The sequence below is a fragment of the Hetaerina americana genome, unplaced genomic scaffold, assembly GCF_022747635.1.
Source record: "Hetaerina americana unplaced genomic scaffold, ioHetAmer1.1.p SCAF_7, whole genome shotgun sequence".
In the NCBI taxonomy this organism is placed as follows: domain Eukaryota; kingdom Metazoa; phylum Arthropoda; class Insecta; order Odonata; family Calopterygidae; genus Hetaerina; species Hetaerina americana.
The window spans coordinates 45,285,999-45,304,409 of record NW_027287316.1 but is presented as its reverse complement, the minus strand read 5'-3'; the positions used below and the strand labels follow the sequence as shown (position 1 = coordinate 45,304,409).

Sequence of the window (18,411 nt, the reverse complement as noted above, 5' to 3'; positions counted from 1 at the left end):
GAATGCATGAGCTATACCAAAAATGGTCTTATCTTATAAGCCAAAGGAACATATAGTCTCAATAATATTGTATATTCATCAAATAAATACTTCTTGTTGCCGAAATTACATTCTCAAAATTTCGACTGTTACCATTTATAATTTTATATTCTGAAATTACCTACTAATTTACAATACTAGATGACAATTTATTTACAAATAAAATTAATAAATTTGTAAATTACTGGCCCTAAGTAAAGACAAAATGAATGTGCAAATATAATCATTTAAGAAAATATTTCTAATCAAGACTCGCAGGTTCCTACTGGAAATTTAGGAGTTTCTGGGATGGTTCAGAGGTATTGAATCTTCTGTCTAAGGGTAAGAGGTGCCTAAGATGAAAAAAATGCCTACCTATATAGATGAGTGCCAGATCGGATGAATACGATGAATGGTCAACCAATTCAAAGCGCAATTCATGAATTTTAGCGAATGGCGAACACCTAAGTGTTTGCAGGGTTGCTGGGGAAGTACTTTCATCATCACGTGCAATTTTTTATTTGCAATTTCTACCTTCAGCTTGCCAAGTAATGATTTACAATACTTTACTGTAACTGTTTTACCTATTTGAAGATAATCCATGCACACAATTCTATGAATATCCTAAAAAATTCACAGTTATGCATTACTGCCTCACTCACTTTGCTTGGATCATCGCTCCAAGACATACATTTTTAGTTTAAAGAGAGCAAACACATATGCTTATGCTTACACATTTCGAGTTCTTTAGTCAATATATGACAAATACATTCTTTTGACATACCCATAGTCTCTGCTATCTCTCTAACCTTAATTCGATGGTTATCCAGGACCTTTTGGTAAATCTTTTTGATATTACCAGTAGTTAATACAGTTTTTGACCATCCCGAATGCTCATCATCAGCCAAGCGGGTATGACCACTCTTATTTTAGCTGCCCGAAATTTCACGGCTATAAATGATGCTGCAAATCCCCATACAAAACATCCAACTTATTTTTTATTCGTGTAGGCACATTACTTTCAAAAACATGTACTTAATGACAGCTTAATAATCAATTTTTTCCATTTTTACAAAAATCCTCATAACGACTGACTCAAACGATTGGCAAACAACAAATGAATGTCCAAAATAGCTGAAATTTTGGTGAGTACCTTTCAATGCATGAACAAATATATTCCCCAACTTTTGTTGAAGAGAGCTGCCATCTTCATGATCAGGTATGAAACTTTTCGAACAGCCCTCAGATATTTGCATGTATTCTTCTACTCTCCTAATGCCGTTTACCTACGATTATGCTGGTCATATCAGTCCTTTTCTCATGATTTCTGTACTACTATGATGAAGTTTCATATAATTTTAATGTACCTCATTAAAGCAGAAAGTACTTATGCCCGTATGATGTAGACAAGAAGAGCACCACTAAAGGAATGAAAAAAAAAAGGTAAACTATTTTCTTCATTTTGTCACCAAAAATCCCTCAGTTTGATTTACTTGTGTATCCCTGACAAGTACTCTCAGAGTACTTGTCAGGGATACACTGCATAATTTGACATGATACTTAAAAATTTTTTGACATATCTTGGCTTTTTCAATTTTCAAAATTGTTGTTAGTTTCCTAAAATACAGCCTTTTTGTTTTTATGATTTTGCCATATTGCAGTTTTTTACAGAACCAGAAAAAAGACACTTGAGTAACAGAAAGACAATGCTAGAGAAAAAACCTTTACATAATAACAATTTCAGAGTGTTACCCATTTTATTAATATGCAATCCTGGAGACAAAATCACATATATAATCACATTGATTGATTGCTATGAAATAAGTCTGGCTGAGTACGAGAGGTGAGTCCCCTTAATTACGGTGCATGAAATACTCAAATCTTAATATTGAACACTCACTGGCATGAGAATCGCTTCCAAAATGCATAGCTAAACCCCAACCATCATATCTGGGTTTACTATTGTATCTGGATCAAGTGCTACAGTAGATGAAAGTTCAGCAGCAAAAGAACTTAATTAACCACCACATCATGCTCTCAAAATTCTTGGGCCTCAATCTGTACACTTCAGTGCTAAGTGCATGAAAGAATGTTAGTGCAGGTGCCATTGTAAACTACTCTTGTAAGGATAGGTATGATACAACCAAATATAAGGTGGGAGGGGAGGGAGAAGAGAAAATAACGTGTTTGAACAAAGATGCGCGATCACTGGGAGCAGATATTCTGAATATGGTGCTATTGACTCAGGCATCATCATATAGCCATAAGAAGATATTTGCGACAATGTTAGGTGAGCAAGTAAAATGAAGATGAGACTTAATAACTTAACCTCTTCCCTCTTTCCTGAAGGCTTTCAATGGTTTCAAAACTAATAGCAGACACCAAGGTCAGTAGATGATTTTTTTAAGGTTAAGTATAGGTCAACCTTTTAGGGATTATGCAATTCGCACTCAAGAAAAAGAAGTAATTCATGTAATGGGAACTGCAGGGTCAAGTACAAGCAAAAAATTATTAAAATATAATTTTTGTAGTAAAAGGCGCACATAAAATGATGAGATGATAAAATTAATATAAACTGAAAAAAAGGACACAAAATGATACGAAAATCTTCACAAAAATGAAGTTGAACTAAATATTTCATAGTAAAATAGGGAAGAAGAGACAGTGGTTGCCTAAACAAAAGAGGCAAAATAAAAAAAAAATAAAATAGGAAAAGTTAGAAAAAGAAAATAAAATTTTCTTTTTCTAACTTGCTATTATTTAAAACCTTGAAATTATGTGTACTAGGGTCATAAGAAAGTTTTATACCTGAACAGTGTCAACATTCGATGTGTATCATTTTCTCTTTGAGTGAGTACGTCGATTTTTATATTCCAAATGCACACAGATTTATAGTTAAAATTACAAGGACACAGTGAAAAATCACAGGGCCTAAGGACTTATATAAACTGCAAAATAGTAAAACAAAGACTCGCAAATTAAGTATCTAGCTGCAAACAATATATTGTGAAATAAAGAAACATGCAAAACAGAGGGTCACGAAGGTCAAGGTTAACCTGTATATTGTTACTCCAGCTATGCATTTGTTGGCATTTATTTCTTTTTAAAAAATTTTCATTCTTGCACACTAAAAGATTATCTATTCCCCCTTTTGAGCTAGTCTATGTTTCGTGTGTCAGTAAACCATTACCGTACTGATTCAAATTTATCAAACATTATTTTAGTTCACTCGTCCATTCCTTGCACATCCAATTATTTTGGTTAAACTGCTAGCAATTTGTGAGAAGAAGAGCGGCGTGGCAAGTTATTTTTCTACAGCAATTATTGGATTAACAGACCACCACCCATTTTAAAGAATTATCAGTGATGAGATACAAATATTGGGTATTATCCACTATGACTATCACACAGTTTAAAAAAATGGGAAATCAGAACTTGCATCCACAATGCCACCTTAGTCAAAAAAGCTATGCTGTAAATACGTCAGTTCTCATGTCACTCCAGCTTAACAGTTCATTCACGATTAACTATCAACAACAACATATAAGATGAACAACAGGTGAAAGAAAGAGCATCCAAAATGGACAGATACTCTGATTTGGATCTATTATAAGGTCTTATAATCCTTGGGAGAATAGCAGTGACTGTGCAGTAAATTACAAAATGTTAGCCAAATAATCAAAACGGAGAGTAGACAGTTTTGATGCAATTTTACATTATGAATGATTTGCCAGAGAGGTTTGAAAGCTGTAAGTATTACAGCACGACATAACAAAAATGGGAGCACTTGACTATTTGTTAGAGAAAATTTCTGAAAGATAGAGAGAGAAAGAGAAGTTTGATAGTGAAAATCAGTCAAATTTTTTCCTGCATCACCAGATAGGTATCAACACCATAATTTTTGGCCAGAAAGAGACAGGTCCAAATGACTTGGGAATAAGATACGAGTACACAATTTTTATTCTCTTACTATCTTTCTGTAAAATATAATTATATGAATGTCCACATTCATAAAAAATTTCTAAATCAAGGGCAGTGATAAAGACTGCACACAGGCATATAAAACAGCTCTTAGTAGAAGTTTAGGGGAGGCGGCTGACAACTGAGGTCAATTGCACCATTAGGGATGGATGGGAAATGAGGAAGAGTTGAAAGAAACCCCGTGTCAGCATTAGCTTACTCTAAAGGAAAGGCACCAGGGGTCCGCAGCTTAACATCCCACTCAATGAACAGCGTACTCACTAAAAGTGGCCTCCATAAAGTACCTCAAGTAGAGATCGGGATACCACTGATAAGTATCTGCCACCTCTGGGGCTCGAACCTGGCCCCTCTGGGTAGGAAGCCAGTACATCAGCCACTGCACCATCCCAATTCCCATTAACAGTTCTTGAAGGCTCATACAGTCTGAATGGTAAACAGCCAGATGATTTTCATATCCCCGCTCACATTCGTGCAAAATAGCAGCATGAGACAGTCTTTCCTTGGCTTGTGGTTGGGCAATTCATTCCCTTCTACTGCTATCTGCACAAATATATGCTTCGGCATCTTCCCAAAGAGAATCATCTCATCACAATTAAAAACATTTTGTGGCCTGTAACCCTGAGAATCTACCAGCTTTTTGAAATCACCAATGAAGTTGTCTTCGGCCTTTGACTCAAGAGCTTGCTGCTTCACCGTGTCTCAACAACACCTTGGACATTGGTTATTCTCATTAACTTCTCCAATCATGCACAGCTCCCTTCAAATACATGTTCGGCTGTTGATTATTCTGACATCTTATTAACAAGGTCGGCGAAAATCACTTTTCCTTTATCAAATATTATATTCTTGTTCATGGCGTCACATTGCGATTGCTTCCCATTTATGCATATGAGAAGCAATCTTTCAACATCCTCGAAAATACGTAAATGTTGTGTATATACTCTTGTCACCCCATTTGAAGCATTTGCTGGCTTTGTCTTGTCTCAGTTCTTGAAAGCGAGGCCAATCGTTGATACCGACCGATTGGTGATTTGCATACTAGATCAGCCATGCTCACACCTTGTTCCTCATTTCCAATGATTTTAATTTTCATTTCTGTTATTTTTTATTATAATTCTCTTGTGTCTTTCTTCTGACAGATGTTTCTTGGGGTCAATTTTTTAAAACTATGCACAAAATATTGTTAAACTTTGAACAAAAAACACTGATAAAGTTTTTGAATACAAGTTTGGAAAAATATAGGATCACTAGGGACACTAAGATGCTAGCAGAACAAGTGCTATATACAAACTGTAGTAGCAGGCACGCAATGAATCCAAGGATTCCCCTCTCCTCATCACTTGTGATGCGAAAAGTTGAACATTGAGCGAGGTTGCAGTTTATGACCAAATACGTACACCTCTTTCTTAACTGATGAAGTGAATAGTGCAATCTATAACAAATCTATAATTGGAGTCTTTGATTAATTGCATTCAATAGCTCATTTCTTAGCTGCTGCTGCAGATAATGTTGCACAAACTGTGCATGGCTACATTTTTTGGTATACTATTACAAAAAAAACTAAGAAAATATAGCTCTAATCTGAAAATACCGGGTAGATGGCATTGTAAGCGAAAATTCTCTTATGTGAAGTAAGATTGGGACACCAAGGCTGGGTCAAAAATTAATGAGAGTTATGAGCTACAGCCGAACAATCCACAGAAAATTAGTTGAAAATTTGAGTTTCTGGATGGGATTAGCAAGGTGTTGGAAACAAATTCACAAGAGAATTCCATAGAATTAATGAAAAGTAGAGCATTTCCCAGTGGGATCTTCCCCTTGCCTTGTCCAGAGGAACCTCATCCACATATCCTTCTTTAAACTCCACCACAGCACCCAAAGTGCCTGTTAAGTCCAGCACCTTCACAGGAACCACTTGACCACAGTCAGCAGGGCTCTGCACAAAGTAATCTCCACCTATTTGAATTTTATTAATGGCCATAGGCAATGGTGTTTCCTGAAACAGTTTGAAGTAATTTTTGGGACAATGAATTTAAATACGAAGAGGACAAGGGAGTGGATGAAAAAGTAAATTGCAAGCAACACAAAAAAACTTAGTGATAAAAGACATTCCACCAAAATAATATTTGCACTAAGTTAAAAACTACAAAATTATATATGCATCTAGATGCAACATAAAATATAAGTAAGCCATTAAAACTCATCCAAGTAGAAATTTTAGCAAAAAGCCTTAACATTTGTGTTAAAAAAGTTAAGAAACTACGTGATGTTGCATTAATATATGTACAATCAATACTACAACCCACAAACAAGCTATTCCAAGCAGAAAGGTAATGTGATATTATATTGAAACAAGGTAATGGCAGAAAGTATTAGTTAATCAAGCAGAACTATAAAGAAGTTTGCAATTCCTTTTAAATACCCCAGTATTTTAATTATATTCTGTGCTATTAAATAAAAAAATCGGTCACTGTATATACACAAATAAATTGAGACCTGGTAATTAGCTTTAAATGAGTTCAAATGCCATTTGGCACTAAATATATTGCGTGTTGAATGGGTTACCTAAACTGTCAAAAAAATGAGCTGACTAATAGATATAATAATGTTAAAAATAAATATTCCCTTTATGTGCTATGCACAATGTATGCATTCTGAAAACTACACTACTTTATATTCTACTTATGAATAAGAAATTTTGTCAACATCAAGTTTACAATGTGTTAGGCACAATGTATGTATTCCAAAAAACTACATGGCTTTATATTCTACTTATAAATAAGTAATTTTATGATAACATCAAGTATACAATAAATGTTAAGCAGAGTGTCAATAATCACTCTGCATCTGTGCATAGTTTCTCCATGCTTTATGATCACTAAATACCGATGAGTGGTTGAACACAGTTGGTAAATGATTCTAAGAACTGAAATCCAGGATTTCTTGTTGGATTACTGAAATGTTAAACTCAGAGAGTACTATAACCAGGGCACTTAATGGATACATTTATCAGAAATTGCCAGCAGATACATAGTCATTACATGAATCTTTATCAGTCTACTAACTTTTGAGTGAACCGACACAAGTTTCATCAAGTGGTATACAACATTTCTGTTGATACTTATGGAAAAGTAATTTCATCAATTCACATCCTGGAAATTAACATATGATTAATCCAACTGCATGCAGACATGATAAAAAAAATAAAAAGTTACTCAAAATGCAAGATGTAAAATTAACCTGGTAATATCTTTCAACCACTTGTTGGACCCGTGCTGCAGCATCTTTATCGCCATCCACAGATGACTTAAGTACATCTTTGGCAAGTTCTGAAGTGGTGGAATCTTCTGCATCTTCAAAAGTTTCCGGTTCATCCAATGCATCTTTATGAAAAGAAAAAAATGAGAGAGAATAATATCGGCTTTTGTGTTTTGTGGCATTTATGAATTGAGAATACAGTAATAATGCCTTCATTGGGATTCATACTCATGCCCACTGAGATGTGAGTACTTTTCAGGAGTAAGAAATCAAGCCACTTGCTAGAGAAAAATTAGTAGTAGTAGTTTTGGGGGAGGCGACCAACAGCTGAGGTCATTTGTGCCATTAGGGATGGACAGGAAAAGATGAAGGGAGGAGAGAAACTTGGCATTGGCATTAGCCTATTCTTAACAAAAAGCACAAAGGGCTTCGCAGATTCAAGTCCCATCTGACAGGCAACGTACTCACTCAATGTTCGGTGGACATTTTGTTATGTTTGGTGCATAGAGGATAAGATCTCCACATTTTAATGAAATAGATAATGAGGGTGATAGAGTAGTAGTAGTTTTAGGGTTTAAGGGTGCGTCGACAGCTAAGGTCATTTTGTACCACTCATGACGACTAAAATTACAATTCCTTTTTAATTAAGAATAAATAAATATAAATAAATAAATAATTGTTAAAATGAAAAGGCATTAAAATTATGAGATCCAAAACTATAGCTGCCTCATTAAACCAGTTGCCCTTAAAAAAGTTAAGACTCTATTTATAAACCCAGAGTCATCCCCTAAAATATTACTTAAGTCTCCTCTTATATGAAGCGTGTCTCTGGCCCTTTGGTATGTTCTACATTCAGTTAGGATATGCTTTATTGTGAGAGGTTGGAGGCACTCATTGCAGCGGGGCTGTTCTTTTACCTCCGCAAAGAGGTACGAGTGAGTGAGGGCAGAGTGCCCTATTCTCAGGCACGTAATCATGACCTCTTCCCTCCGAATGTTCCGGTTGGAAGAGGACCATGGTGAAACAGGATGATAGAGATGTTGTTCTCATTGTCAGACACAAAATGTAAACAACTGACAAATCCTTATCTCCAAAAAACGTTTTAAGTAAAGTGAAGACAAATTTCAACTAAAAGGTTTCAATGACCGAGTTTGAATTATAAGATTATTACTAATGAGATAATTTTGAAATAAACTGCATGCATATACGAGGGTCATCCGGAAAGTAATACCCGTTCGTGAAATAAAGAGACAAAAGTAAATATTAACAAACATAAAAAATTTTATTTGAAAGAGGATACTTTAAACTACTTCTCAACATAATCTCCAAGCAAATTAAGGCATTTGTCATAACGTGTGACAAGTTTCTGTATTCCTGCTGCATAGTCCTTCGCCGCCAGCTCATTGAGATACGCGAGGGACCCATCTTGCACAAATTTTTGCATGATGCAGATGGTGTTTAACAATTTCATGAACAATTGTTCGAGAAACATTGGGAAAATGCTCACAGATGTCATCAATTGTGACGCGCCGATCGTTCCTCACGAATTCGTCAACTGAGCTCACCAGTTGGTCTGTAATGACAGACGGTCTCCCCGAACGCTCATCGTCGTGTGTGTTCCCCCTCCCCATGTTGAAGTTGCGACACCACCGCCGAACAGACGACTCGTCCATTACATTGTCTCCATACACCTCCTTTAATTGGCGATGAATATCACATGGGCGAACGTTTCTTGCATTGAGGAATTTAATCACTGCCCTCACTTCACAACTGGCGGCGTTCTCAATTTTTTTAAACATTGTAAACAATCACAGAAACAACACAGGCAATGCTAGCGTCACGCAACTTGGCTCAGAGAAGGCAGACAAGCCACTGAAGCTATCTGACCTCGTCCAGCGGCTACTCGCGTCGTCAGCACTTCATGCGGCACGAACGGGTACTACTTTCCGGATGACCCTCGTATATGATTTTAGATGCATAAAAAATCCAACACTATCATTATTACCCCATGAAAAATGCTATCATCACTTGTTACCATGAATTATGAACATCCAAATTTTTTAACAACATTTCATTTGATTCAATTGATAATGTTTCAGATTTCACATACAGAACAAAATGCAAATTCAGATTCCATGGTAAAGTGGAAAAAAATACAGGATTTTTCTTTATCTAGGAACGTCTAGTGTTAACAACCTTGGCATGCATAAAAGGAAAGAAAAGTGCACAAAATTAAAAAAAAAACTTTCGAGATCATTTTTATGCATACTACATTGATCAAAAAGTTCCCGGAATAACCACCGTGTGGCGCTCCCATCGTTCCGATTTGAGTTCTGTTTTTTTTGTTAAATTGGTACATCTGTTGTTGATATTCCCTTTAAATCTTAGTGTCATAACTTGACATTTGCAAAAGTTACGTAGCCAAGAGTACATCTATCTCTGTGTGTGTTGGCGATTTTTTACAATTGCAGAAATGGATTTAAATTTGCAACAACGAACTTGTATTAAATTTTGCGTAAAAAACGGATTTAGTGGGGCACGGACGTTGGAAATGTTGGAAAAGTGTTTCGGCAACGATTCTCTAAAAAAAACGGTCGTTTACCAGTGGCACGAGCGGTTCAGAAGTGGTCGTGAGTCAATCGAAGATGATGAACGCAGTGGCAGACCATCGACATCGAAAGTCTGTGAAAAAATTGATAAAGTAAAAGAAATGTTGGTCAATAACCGCAAATTAACCATCAGAGAAATAGCGGAGGACTTGAACATTGCCTATGGATCCGCCCAAGACATTGTGGTTAATGATTTGGGTTTCCGTCGTGTAGCAGCAAAGTTGGTTCCAAAAGACCTCAATTTCATGCAAAAAAGAGACCGTGTTGACGTCGCAAAAGACATGATTTGCGAGGCTGAATCCGATCCCACATTCATCAAAAGGATCATTACTGGAGACGAGACGTGGGTTTATGAGTACGACACGCAATCCAGACATCAGGCAAGTGAATGGCGTTCACCAAATGAGCCGAGACAAAAAAACCACGTCGTTTTCAGTCAAAAAAGAAGGCAATGCTGACGGTTTTCATGGATTACAACGGTGTAGTGCATCATGAATTTTTGCCAGAAGGCCAGACAGTAAACAAAGAGTATTATTTGGGCGTTACGAGACGTTTGCGTGAAGCAATTCGCCGAAAGAGACCAGAAATGTGGGCAGAAAACTCGTGGATTTTGCACCATGATAACGCACCGTCGCACAGTGCTATCATTATTCGTAATTTTTTGACGAAAAATGCAACAAATACCATCCAACAGCCACCGAATTCACCTGATTTGGCTCCCTGTGACTTCTTTCTGTTCAATCGAGTTAAAAAACCATTACGGGGAACGCGTTTTAGCAGCCGAGAGGAAGTAATGGAAAAATCGCAGGAAGCACTGATGGACATACCGAAAACCGAATATAAAAAATGTTTCGAGGATTGGATCAAGCGCTGGCATAAGTGTGTTGCAGTCGATGGGGATTACTTTGAAGGGGACAATATAGATTTAGATGAATAAACTTGTATTTTTAATTTTCTGAATAAATTCCGGGAAATTTTTGATCAAGGTAGTATATATCATCTGACAGTATTGATTAAATAAGTCATTCACTTTTTGAACTTACTGTAGTACAGGGTCCAATGCAATGTTGTGTTTTTAGTAGGGAGAGGCAAGTAAATGCATTGTTGTGCAATTGTTTAGGCTGTGCCCATCAAAAACCAACCTTAACCAGTAAAACACCATTTATAATAATTAATTTCATAAGGTAGAACATCACCAAATCAGACAGGTATTTATATTTACTAACCTTTATTGTCAGCAATGGACACTTCAGCTGCAGATAGTTCCATTCCCACTTCAAGGCTCAAAGGCTCGCCCATGTCATTATTTGCCACCAAAAGTTCATCCATGACTAAATCAAGACTCTCTGGACCAGTGTCTAAACTTTGTACTAAATTACTTTCCCCAATTATGTATGCTTCTTTATTCATGTGTATTACGTCAGCTATTTCACTCTCAATATTCTGGGATCTCTCAGAAGATTTAATATCATCATTTTTAGGGCTTAAAGCCTCTGGTTTTAAAATGTCTATACGCAAATCACTTAGTGTTTCTACAGCTAGTTTTATGTCCACTGATGTTACAGCTTGGTCCAAATTTTTTACCTGGCCTGGCATTTCACTCGGCTCTTCCACTGAAGACTGTCCCAGTACATTTTCCTCTATCACATCGTCCCTAGTCTGTTGGTCTTCCGCCATCTCAACAGGCACAGATGACTTAACTATTTGTTTTTCACAACCCAAAACCTCCAACTCTTCTGAATTTGAAGGTCCCTGTTCCACTTCCACACCTTCACAGGAATGTTCACTCGACACTGTATTTGGCAAAAACTCTTTTTCTACAAACGTACTATCACAAACTTCTTCACTCTTATGGACAATGATATTAGCTTCATCTTCACTGACAGACGAATCACCTTTCTGCTTATCCAGAGGAAATGTTGCACCATCTTCTTCTAACATACCTGATTTTGCAACCCCATGAGAACTTTCTTTCGCTGAACATTGGACATCACCCTGTTCTCGTAGTTCATCATTTTCCCCTTCATCTTTATTCACAGAGTCTTCTTCTTTGGCCTCGAGTGAAGTAGTTTCCCGAGGGGGATGGGAGTACACTTCATTTGATACGGAAACTAAATTAGCTGGATGGGTTGTGGCCCAAGAATCATCAGGAGTGGCAAGACCTGCTGCCACTAATTCATCAGCAACACTGGTACCATCTGGTTTTGATATTGACACCCAGTACCGTGACTCTCCATCTATACCATCACACACTTTTGACTCATCAGACACTTGGCCATGGAATATGCAGGACAGCTTTTCTAGGAAGAAATATTTCTCCAAAGAATTCTCAGGGTGTCCTGGAAAGGGCCATCCATCACCAATTGGGTTAACACCTCTGAGGGCACATGGAATCGCTTGGGGACTCTTGTTCTTAAAGCAAGGGTCAGCTGTCCAAACCTGTGATTGTGTCAGGGATTCACGATTTCCATAGTCAATATATTGAACCTTGACCTGTAATGGATACAACATTTATTACTAAATTGTTATATAAATAACTATTCTCCAAAGCACTAAAATATTTTAACATACAAATATAATCTTCCCTCAACAAGTGATATAAATAAAGGAGAAAATTAGCATTCGATTATAGTTTCCACATACATGGAGAGTAAGTCTGACATTTAAAAAACCTATCCAAGAAAACTTTGACACAGTTTAGCAGCAAAACCTAAACTTTCAGGGCTAAAAATGGAAAAAAATCTCCAGTGAATTATAATAATTCTTTGTTTGGATTTATGACATGAAAACAGGCCCAGATGATGAAAAAAAAATAGTGTCTACATATTAAAACAATTGTAACTTATCCTTTTACTCCCTAATTTGAAGTGAAAAGTTTGAAGGGATCTTAGTAAAATTAATTTATGCAAACTCTTGAGTATCTGTGTGCAGGTTATCCATTTTGAAGATTACCTGAATATTCTCCTCCTAGTACCTCAAAATTAATAAAATCACAATTGTCAAGATAATCAAATACTTTGCAACTTTGATATTAGGCATGATAGCATTTATATAAAATATTAATATTACTAGCAAATAGCAATACAGAATAAAGGCAGTATTCTAGGTTACTTCTCTGAGACTGCTGTTTTGCACTGGAATTAATTTAAATCTAATTTTTTCTTTTTCTACTATTTAGCAACATTTGTACCAACTTTCTGAATTCCTTCTTGGCTCTTCTTGACATTTTAAGTTTTAAAGCAATTTTTCTTTACTCTGGCAATGCAATTCAATATAAAACTGAAATAATTCCAGCCAACAGCCATGATATTGTTTGAAAAAAATCTCTTCAACCAACAAAGAAAAAATTGTACCTATTTCTCTGATGACAATTGAAAAATAAGTTAAAATATGCCTTAAATACCAACTTTTCAATAAAAACTAATTTTAACTAAGCAATATATGTAACATAAACATAAAAACTAACATATACTGATAAAAACTATGGATGATACAATAAAAAAATCATTACCTTGGAGGTGCAATGAGATTTAATACCAAATTGGGGTCAAAAATGTAAATTGGAGGCTTCACTACATCAATTAAGAGATGCATTGGCTTATAAGGTAACCGATTTAGACAATTCTGTAAATTCCAAGGCCAAATCTGTAAGTTTAGTATCATATATATTTACTGTATAAAAATTAAGGATTCAAATCAAAGAAAATAGTTGTTAAATCAGAGGGAGACCAGATTTAGAAAAATACATACTCGGGTAATTATCACTAAAATAAATCATGTATGCACATACAATCCCCAATAGTTTCCCTGAGTTTGACATTTGCATAATTAGCACCACATACCAATGTATAAAGTAATATAAACCATGAATTTGAAATACTGCTGCAAATGGATAAGCATTGCCCTCTACACTCAAACACTAAGCATGCACATAATGCAATGAATCAAAATTATGACAATACCGTTGAGTTTGCACCAATTTCTTCGACAACTGCTCTGTAAAGGCCTCCATCTTGGACGAATTGAGCAAGGACAGGTGTTCCTACGGCAGGTGGCCAGGGGAATATGGAATACTTCGTAACTTTCTGGAGAGAATCCATGTACACCATCAAATCTTTTGCCCAGTCAATAGGTTGAACATAAAATCTAAATGGGCTGACAAACCAAATTACTGATACTTCAAGCCTCTGGTCAGCTGGCATTGCAGCTCTCAAACCAAAACCATTGCCACCCGTTACCTAGAAAATAGGATAAGAAAACAACACATTATAAAGCATGCCCATTTGATTCATGCCATCTCAAAAGTGAGGAGCTCAGCCTAAGTAACACCTCTATTTTTTCTAAAAGTTTATGAAGGTCATCAACAGTTTTCATTATGCCTTGAGCATAATTTATTGACAGTTTCAATTTTAAATGTTAAACAGATTGATAGGGATAACATAAAAAGCTGGCAATATACAACATGCCATCCAGGATTCCATGGTTTCAATTCAAATTAAAGCTTTCCTAACTTGCGTACAATATCTGTGAAAGAATTTATTTGGATTCTCAATGATTATGTACTTTTGAAATATGAAAATTTGAATACTCACTGCAATCCTTTTGAATTGGACTGCTTTATTTTTATATAATAACAAACATCCCCATTAAAATTATTTTTGGGAGGGAAATGACTCCTTGCACTGACTCACCTTGTCTATTGCACCAAATTGTTGATTAATACAGTCTTGAGTGCCAGCATGCTTCAGCAACACCTCCATATGTTCACTCCCAGAAGCTTTTGCAACAAACAATGCTTCCAATGAAATCTCTGGGTCAGTCATAGCAGTTTCAAATTCAATTTCCTTATTTGTATCCATCACAAAGCCATCCATAATACCCAAGAGGCAGCATGGAATTGCTTGAGCAGGAAAAGTCGTAAGTGCAGGAATCAAGTCCTTGATACCGCTCTCTTCGACTTCAGCTTCATTGCCATAGTCTATAAATTTCACATTGACCACAAATCCAGAGCCTGTTTCCTTAACTTTGGGTTCATGTAGAACCTGTGCTCTGTACCAAACAGAGTCTTCGGCAAACAGAGCAGCACAAAACATGCCTGGTCTCAATCCAAACATCCTCAGAGTACTCTCACATGGTGGTGCAACTATGGACAGGAAAATGAAAACTGGATGAAACAAAGTTACTTAAAATTTATCTACAACAGTTATGTGAAAATCAGTCTAACTCTTCTATGTGCTCTGGAAAAAACCATTAACAATGAGTCATCTATCAACCTAAAGTCCCGTGGAGGATAATTGATGACAATAGTGATTATGATTTAGAACAAAAACTCCTAGCCAGATCTATTGGGCGATTTGGCTAAATTTTTCAAAATTTATTGACTCCTGTAAGAAACTCCTACAAAAATGGGACCTCATTTGTAAGTCCTGGGATCAATGCTTATAGTTTAAAAAAATTAAATTTGATTTAAAATGAAGGCAATGGAAAAAGTTTAGGGTGCTAAAATTATTTTTGAAGAAGCTAGTGCATTTAAAAAAATTATAGCGAAACGATTGAAAATATTGTGAAATACATAAATGCTTTTATCGAGGGGAAATGATGTACTGATGGTGGCTATTCTAGAGAGAGAGAGAAGATCATTTCCACCATTTGGGATGGGTGAGTAATTTGATAAAGGGTAGGATGTTCGGGGAATGGTGGTAAGGTAGAGAGGAACCCTACGTCAGTATTTGCCTACTCTTAACGACAGCCATCAAGGGGGCCAATAGTTTAATGTCTTACCCAATGGATGGTATAATCACTAAAAGAACTACCCACAAAGCACCTTAGAATCAGAACAAAACCAAAAAATCCTGCACCTCTGGGATTTGAACCTAGACCCTTTAGGTGGGAAGGCAGTATATAGCCAAGTCACTATCATGACCCTTACCAGTTATGGGAAACAAGGGAATTCTTTCAGTTATGAAGTCTTTGATTTGATGATGAGACTCAATGAGACCAGTTAGAAAAAAATACTGAGAAGCTTGCAGCAATGTGGTTGATTTTAGATCGATATGTGGGCAAAGGCCAAAAAAAACTACACAACTGAGTAATTATCATTGATGAAATGTTACACCCATGTACAAGTGACACTAGCTTTGTACTATACATTTCAAGTAAGCCAGGATGGCATGGTATGAAGGTATTTACCTTTTGCAAAGCAAAATCTTCCTACATAGGTAATTTAAAAGACTACTGTGAGCAGGCAAATGGTCTGTCACCTTAAGTGGTCTTATTTTCCCATTAATTCAGACAGATGTCTTCTAAATCTTCAATCGAATACAGTGAGGAATGTTAATACTTCTGTATCTGGCTTCCAAAAAAAAGCAAAACTTGTGTCTTATGTTCCACAAGAAAACAAAGCAGTAATGTTATTATCAAAAATGCATGACTCACTGCATATTGGTGCCGATGCTAATAAAACATGAATTATTTTGGATTATAATATCACCAAGGGTGCAGCGGAAACAGTAGATTAAATGCTTATTCTTTGTGATGAATTACAAAAAGATGGCCACTAGCAATATTATTATATTTTGTAACACAGCAGTACTGTTTTACAATAAAAACATGGATGAAGAACAATACATTACGTTTTCCTCAAAGATTCAGCCATGGGTCTAATGAGGGAACATTTAGTCACAAAGGTGAAAATCTTCACATTTCCAATGGATATATTTGCATATTGGAAATGGTTACTGACCTCAAGAAAAAGTAAACAATTGAGTGGTGCAAAACACAGGCAATGTAAACCGTGTGAACAGCACTACCAGCTATAAGATGCGACAAATGCAACTATTAATTAAAAAAAACACAAGCTTCTGTAACTGACCATCTGCGTTTAGAAGAACCGAAGAACAAGATTCTTACACCAGTTAGTCCATTATTAAAAATAATAATGGTAAAGAAAACCAATAGAAAAATGTGTGATCAGTAAAAAATATACATTGAATGTATACCAAAATTTTTTTATTAAACAATTTACTGATATTTGCAGAAGATATGCCAATGCATACTGAGTGAACAACATACCTGCTCATGTCAGAGAAAACAGTGAACCTGCTGGAATGTTAGGATTCCATACTCAGAGCACATCAATTACATTTTGTTAGTAGACATTTAATATTCATAGCACAGTGAACCCTATTCATAACCACCCAAATCAAATAACCACATTCTTAAATGCCTAAAAATATTAAAGCATTATTTCAAAATGTAAGGAAATTTTTTTAAATTCAATAAATACCTTCTTCTTCCTCTGTAGTACACACTGTGGCTAATTTGCTCATTACTTCCTGAAGTTCCATAGCTGATTCTTTAGGTTGGCAATAGAACTCTCTGCGGCTGACAACATGAACAATATCTACATCCACTTCGGAGCCCATTGCAAAATCAAGTTTTGGTATACCAGTAAGAGAGCCAGTCTTGTTATCACTTTGTTCAAAAAACTCTGAAACCTAAATATTAAAAGAGGTTTAGAGGAAATTAAGAAAAGAATATTCATACAAATGTACATTTAAAAATATAACAAATGGGATGATTCCCATTCAATCTAAACACGACATTATTACATACAGTGAAGTCTTTCATAATAATCACATATATACGACTTGAATGTCGTGTTTCAAGCCATTCATTAGAACGAGTGTGGTACCATAAGTACCTGGCCTGACCTAGAAGTGGCGGTAGTTGTTTGATAAATATCACTGTATTAGAAAGCATGCAATTTATAAAGCATATGTTTCAAGTTTGAAGACACTACGTTGTTTAGTATTTGTTTGGCAGCCATCAATAGTGAATGTTTTCCGTGAATTAGTGAAAATGGAGAAAATTGGTCATCCTTATGTGATACAATACTTTAACTTCAAATGCCAAGCCCAACCAATATAAAAGCTTTTATTTTTTGGGCTGGGTACTTCTGGGATTACCCTCATATATCTTTATTCATATTTAGTCCATATGGCTTTTGTAAGATGTCAAGCTCTATACATGGTGTTGATTTTTGAGAACTCTACTCTGATATTTCAGTGAACAAGGTGATCATCAATAGGAGTGAGAATTTGAAAATGGGAAAGACAACAGAAGCGAAGTACTGCCTGTGGTCAAGTAAAGATGCTCAAACGTGAGGAGGTGGGGGAGGGGGGTTTCTTAGGGTGGGTGGAGGTAAGAATAGGAGTGGGGAGAGGAGGGAATGTGTAGGAGATGTGTTTCTATTGTACTGTGTTACCTGTGCACTTTTAAACTCAGGAACAAAGTCAAATAAGGGACTCTTGACGATTCCTGGTTCGTTGCTCATAATTTTGTCTGAGCATGTGTCTGATCAAGTTTAAAATTTTGGGAATGACCAATTGGGGATAAATCTTTGAGCCTGTTAGGATGAGAATGTTTCGCAATTGTGTTTTTCAATGTCCAATTTTTCAAAACATCCATTTTACTTAGCGTGCTCATTGTTCCTTGAAGGGGGATCGTGATGGTCTGGTGGCTATCATACTGGCTTCCCACCCAG

At 36.1% G+C, this 18,411-nt stretch overlaps 1 protein-coding gene across 1 annotated transcript in view; it reads right to left on the bottom strand.

The window, feature by feature from the left end:
• Window positions 1-18,411, bottom strand: part of LOC139696830 (uncharacterized) — a 49,265-nt gene that overhangs the window by 14,993 nt on the left and 15,861 nt on the right. Inside the window, exons 10-15 of the mRNA XM_071595710.1 lie at window positions 17,152-17,362; window positions 14,558-15,009; window positions 13,829-14,104; window positions 11,093-12,359; window positions 7,240-7,382; window positions 5,822-5,995 (exon numbers count right to left, since the gene is read on the bottom strand). Coding sequence (XP_071451811.1) covers window positions 5,822-5,995; window positions 7,240-7,382; window positions 11,093-12,359; window positions 13,829-14,104; window positions 14,558-15,009; window positions 17,152-17,362 — 2,523 coding nt within the window. The remainder of the gene's footprint in view (window positions 1-5,821; window positions 5,996-7,239; window positions 7,383-11,092; window positions 12,360-13,828; window positions 14,105-14,557; window positions 15,010-17,151; window positions 17,363-18,411) is intronic.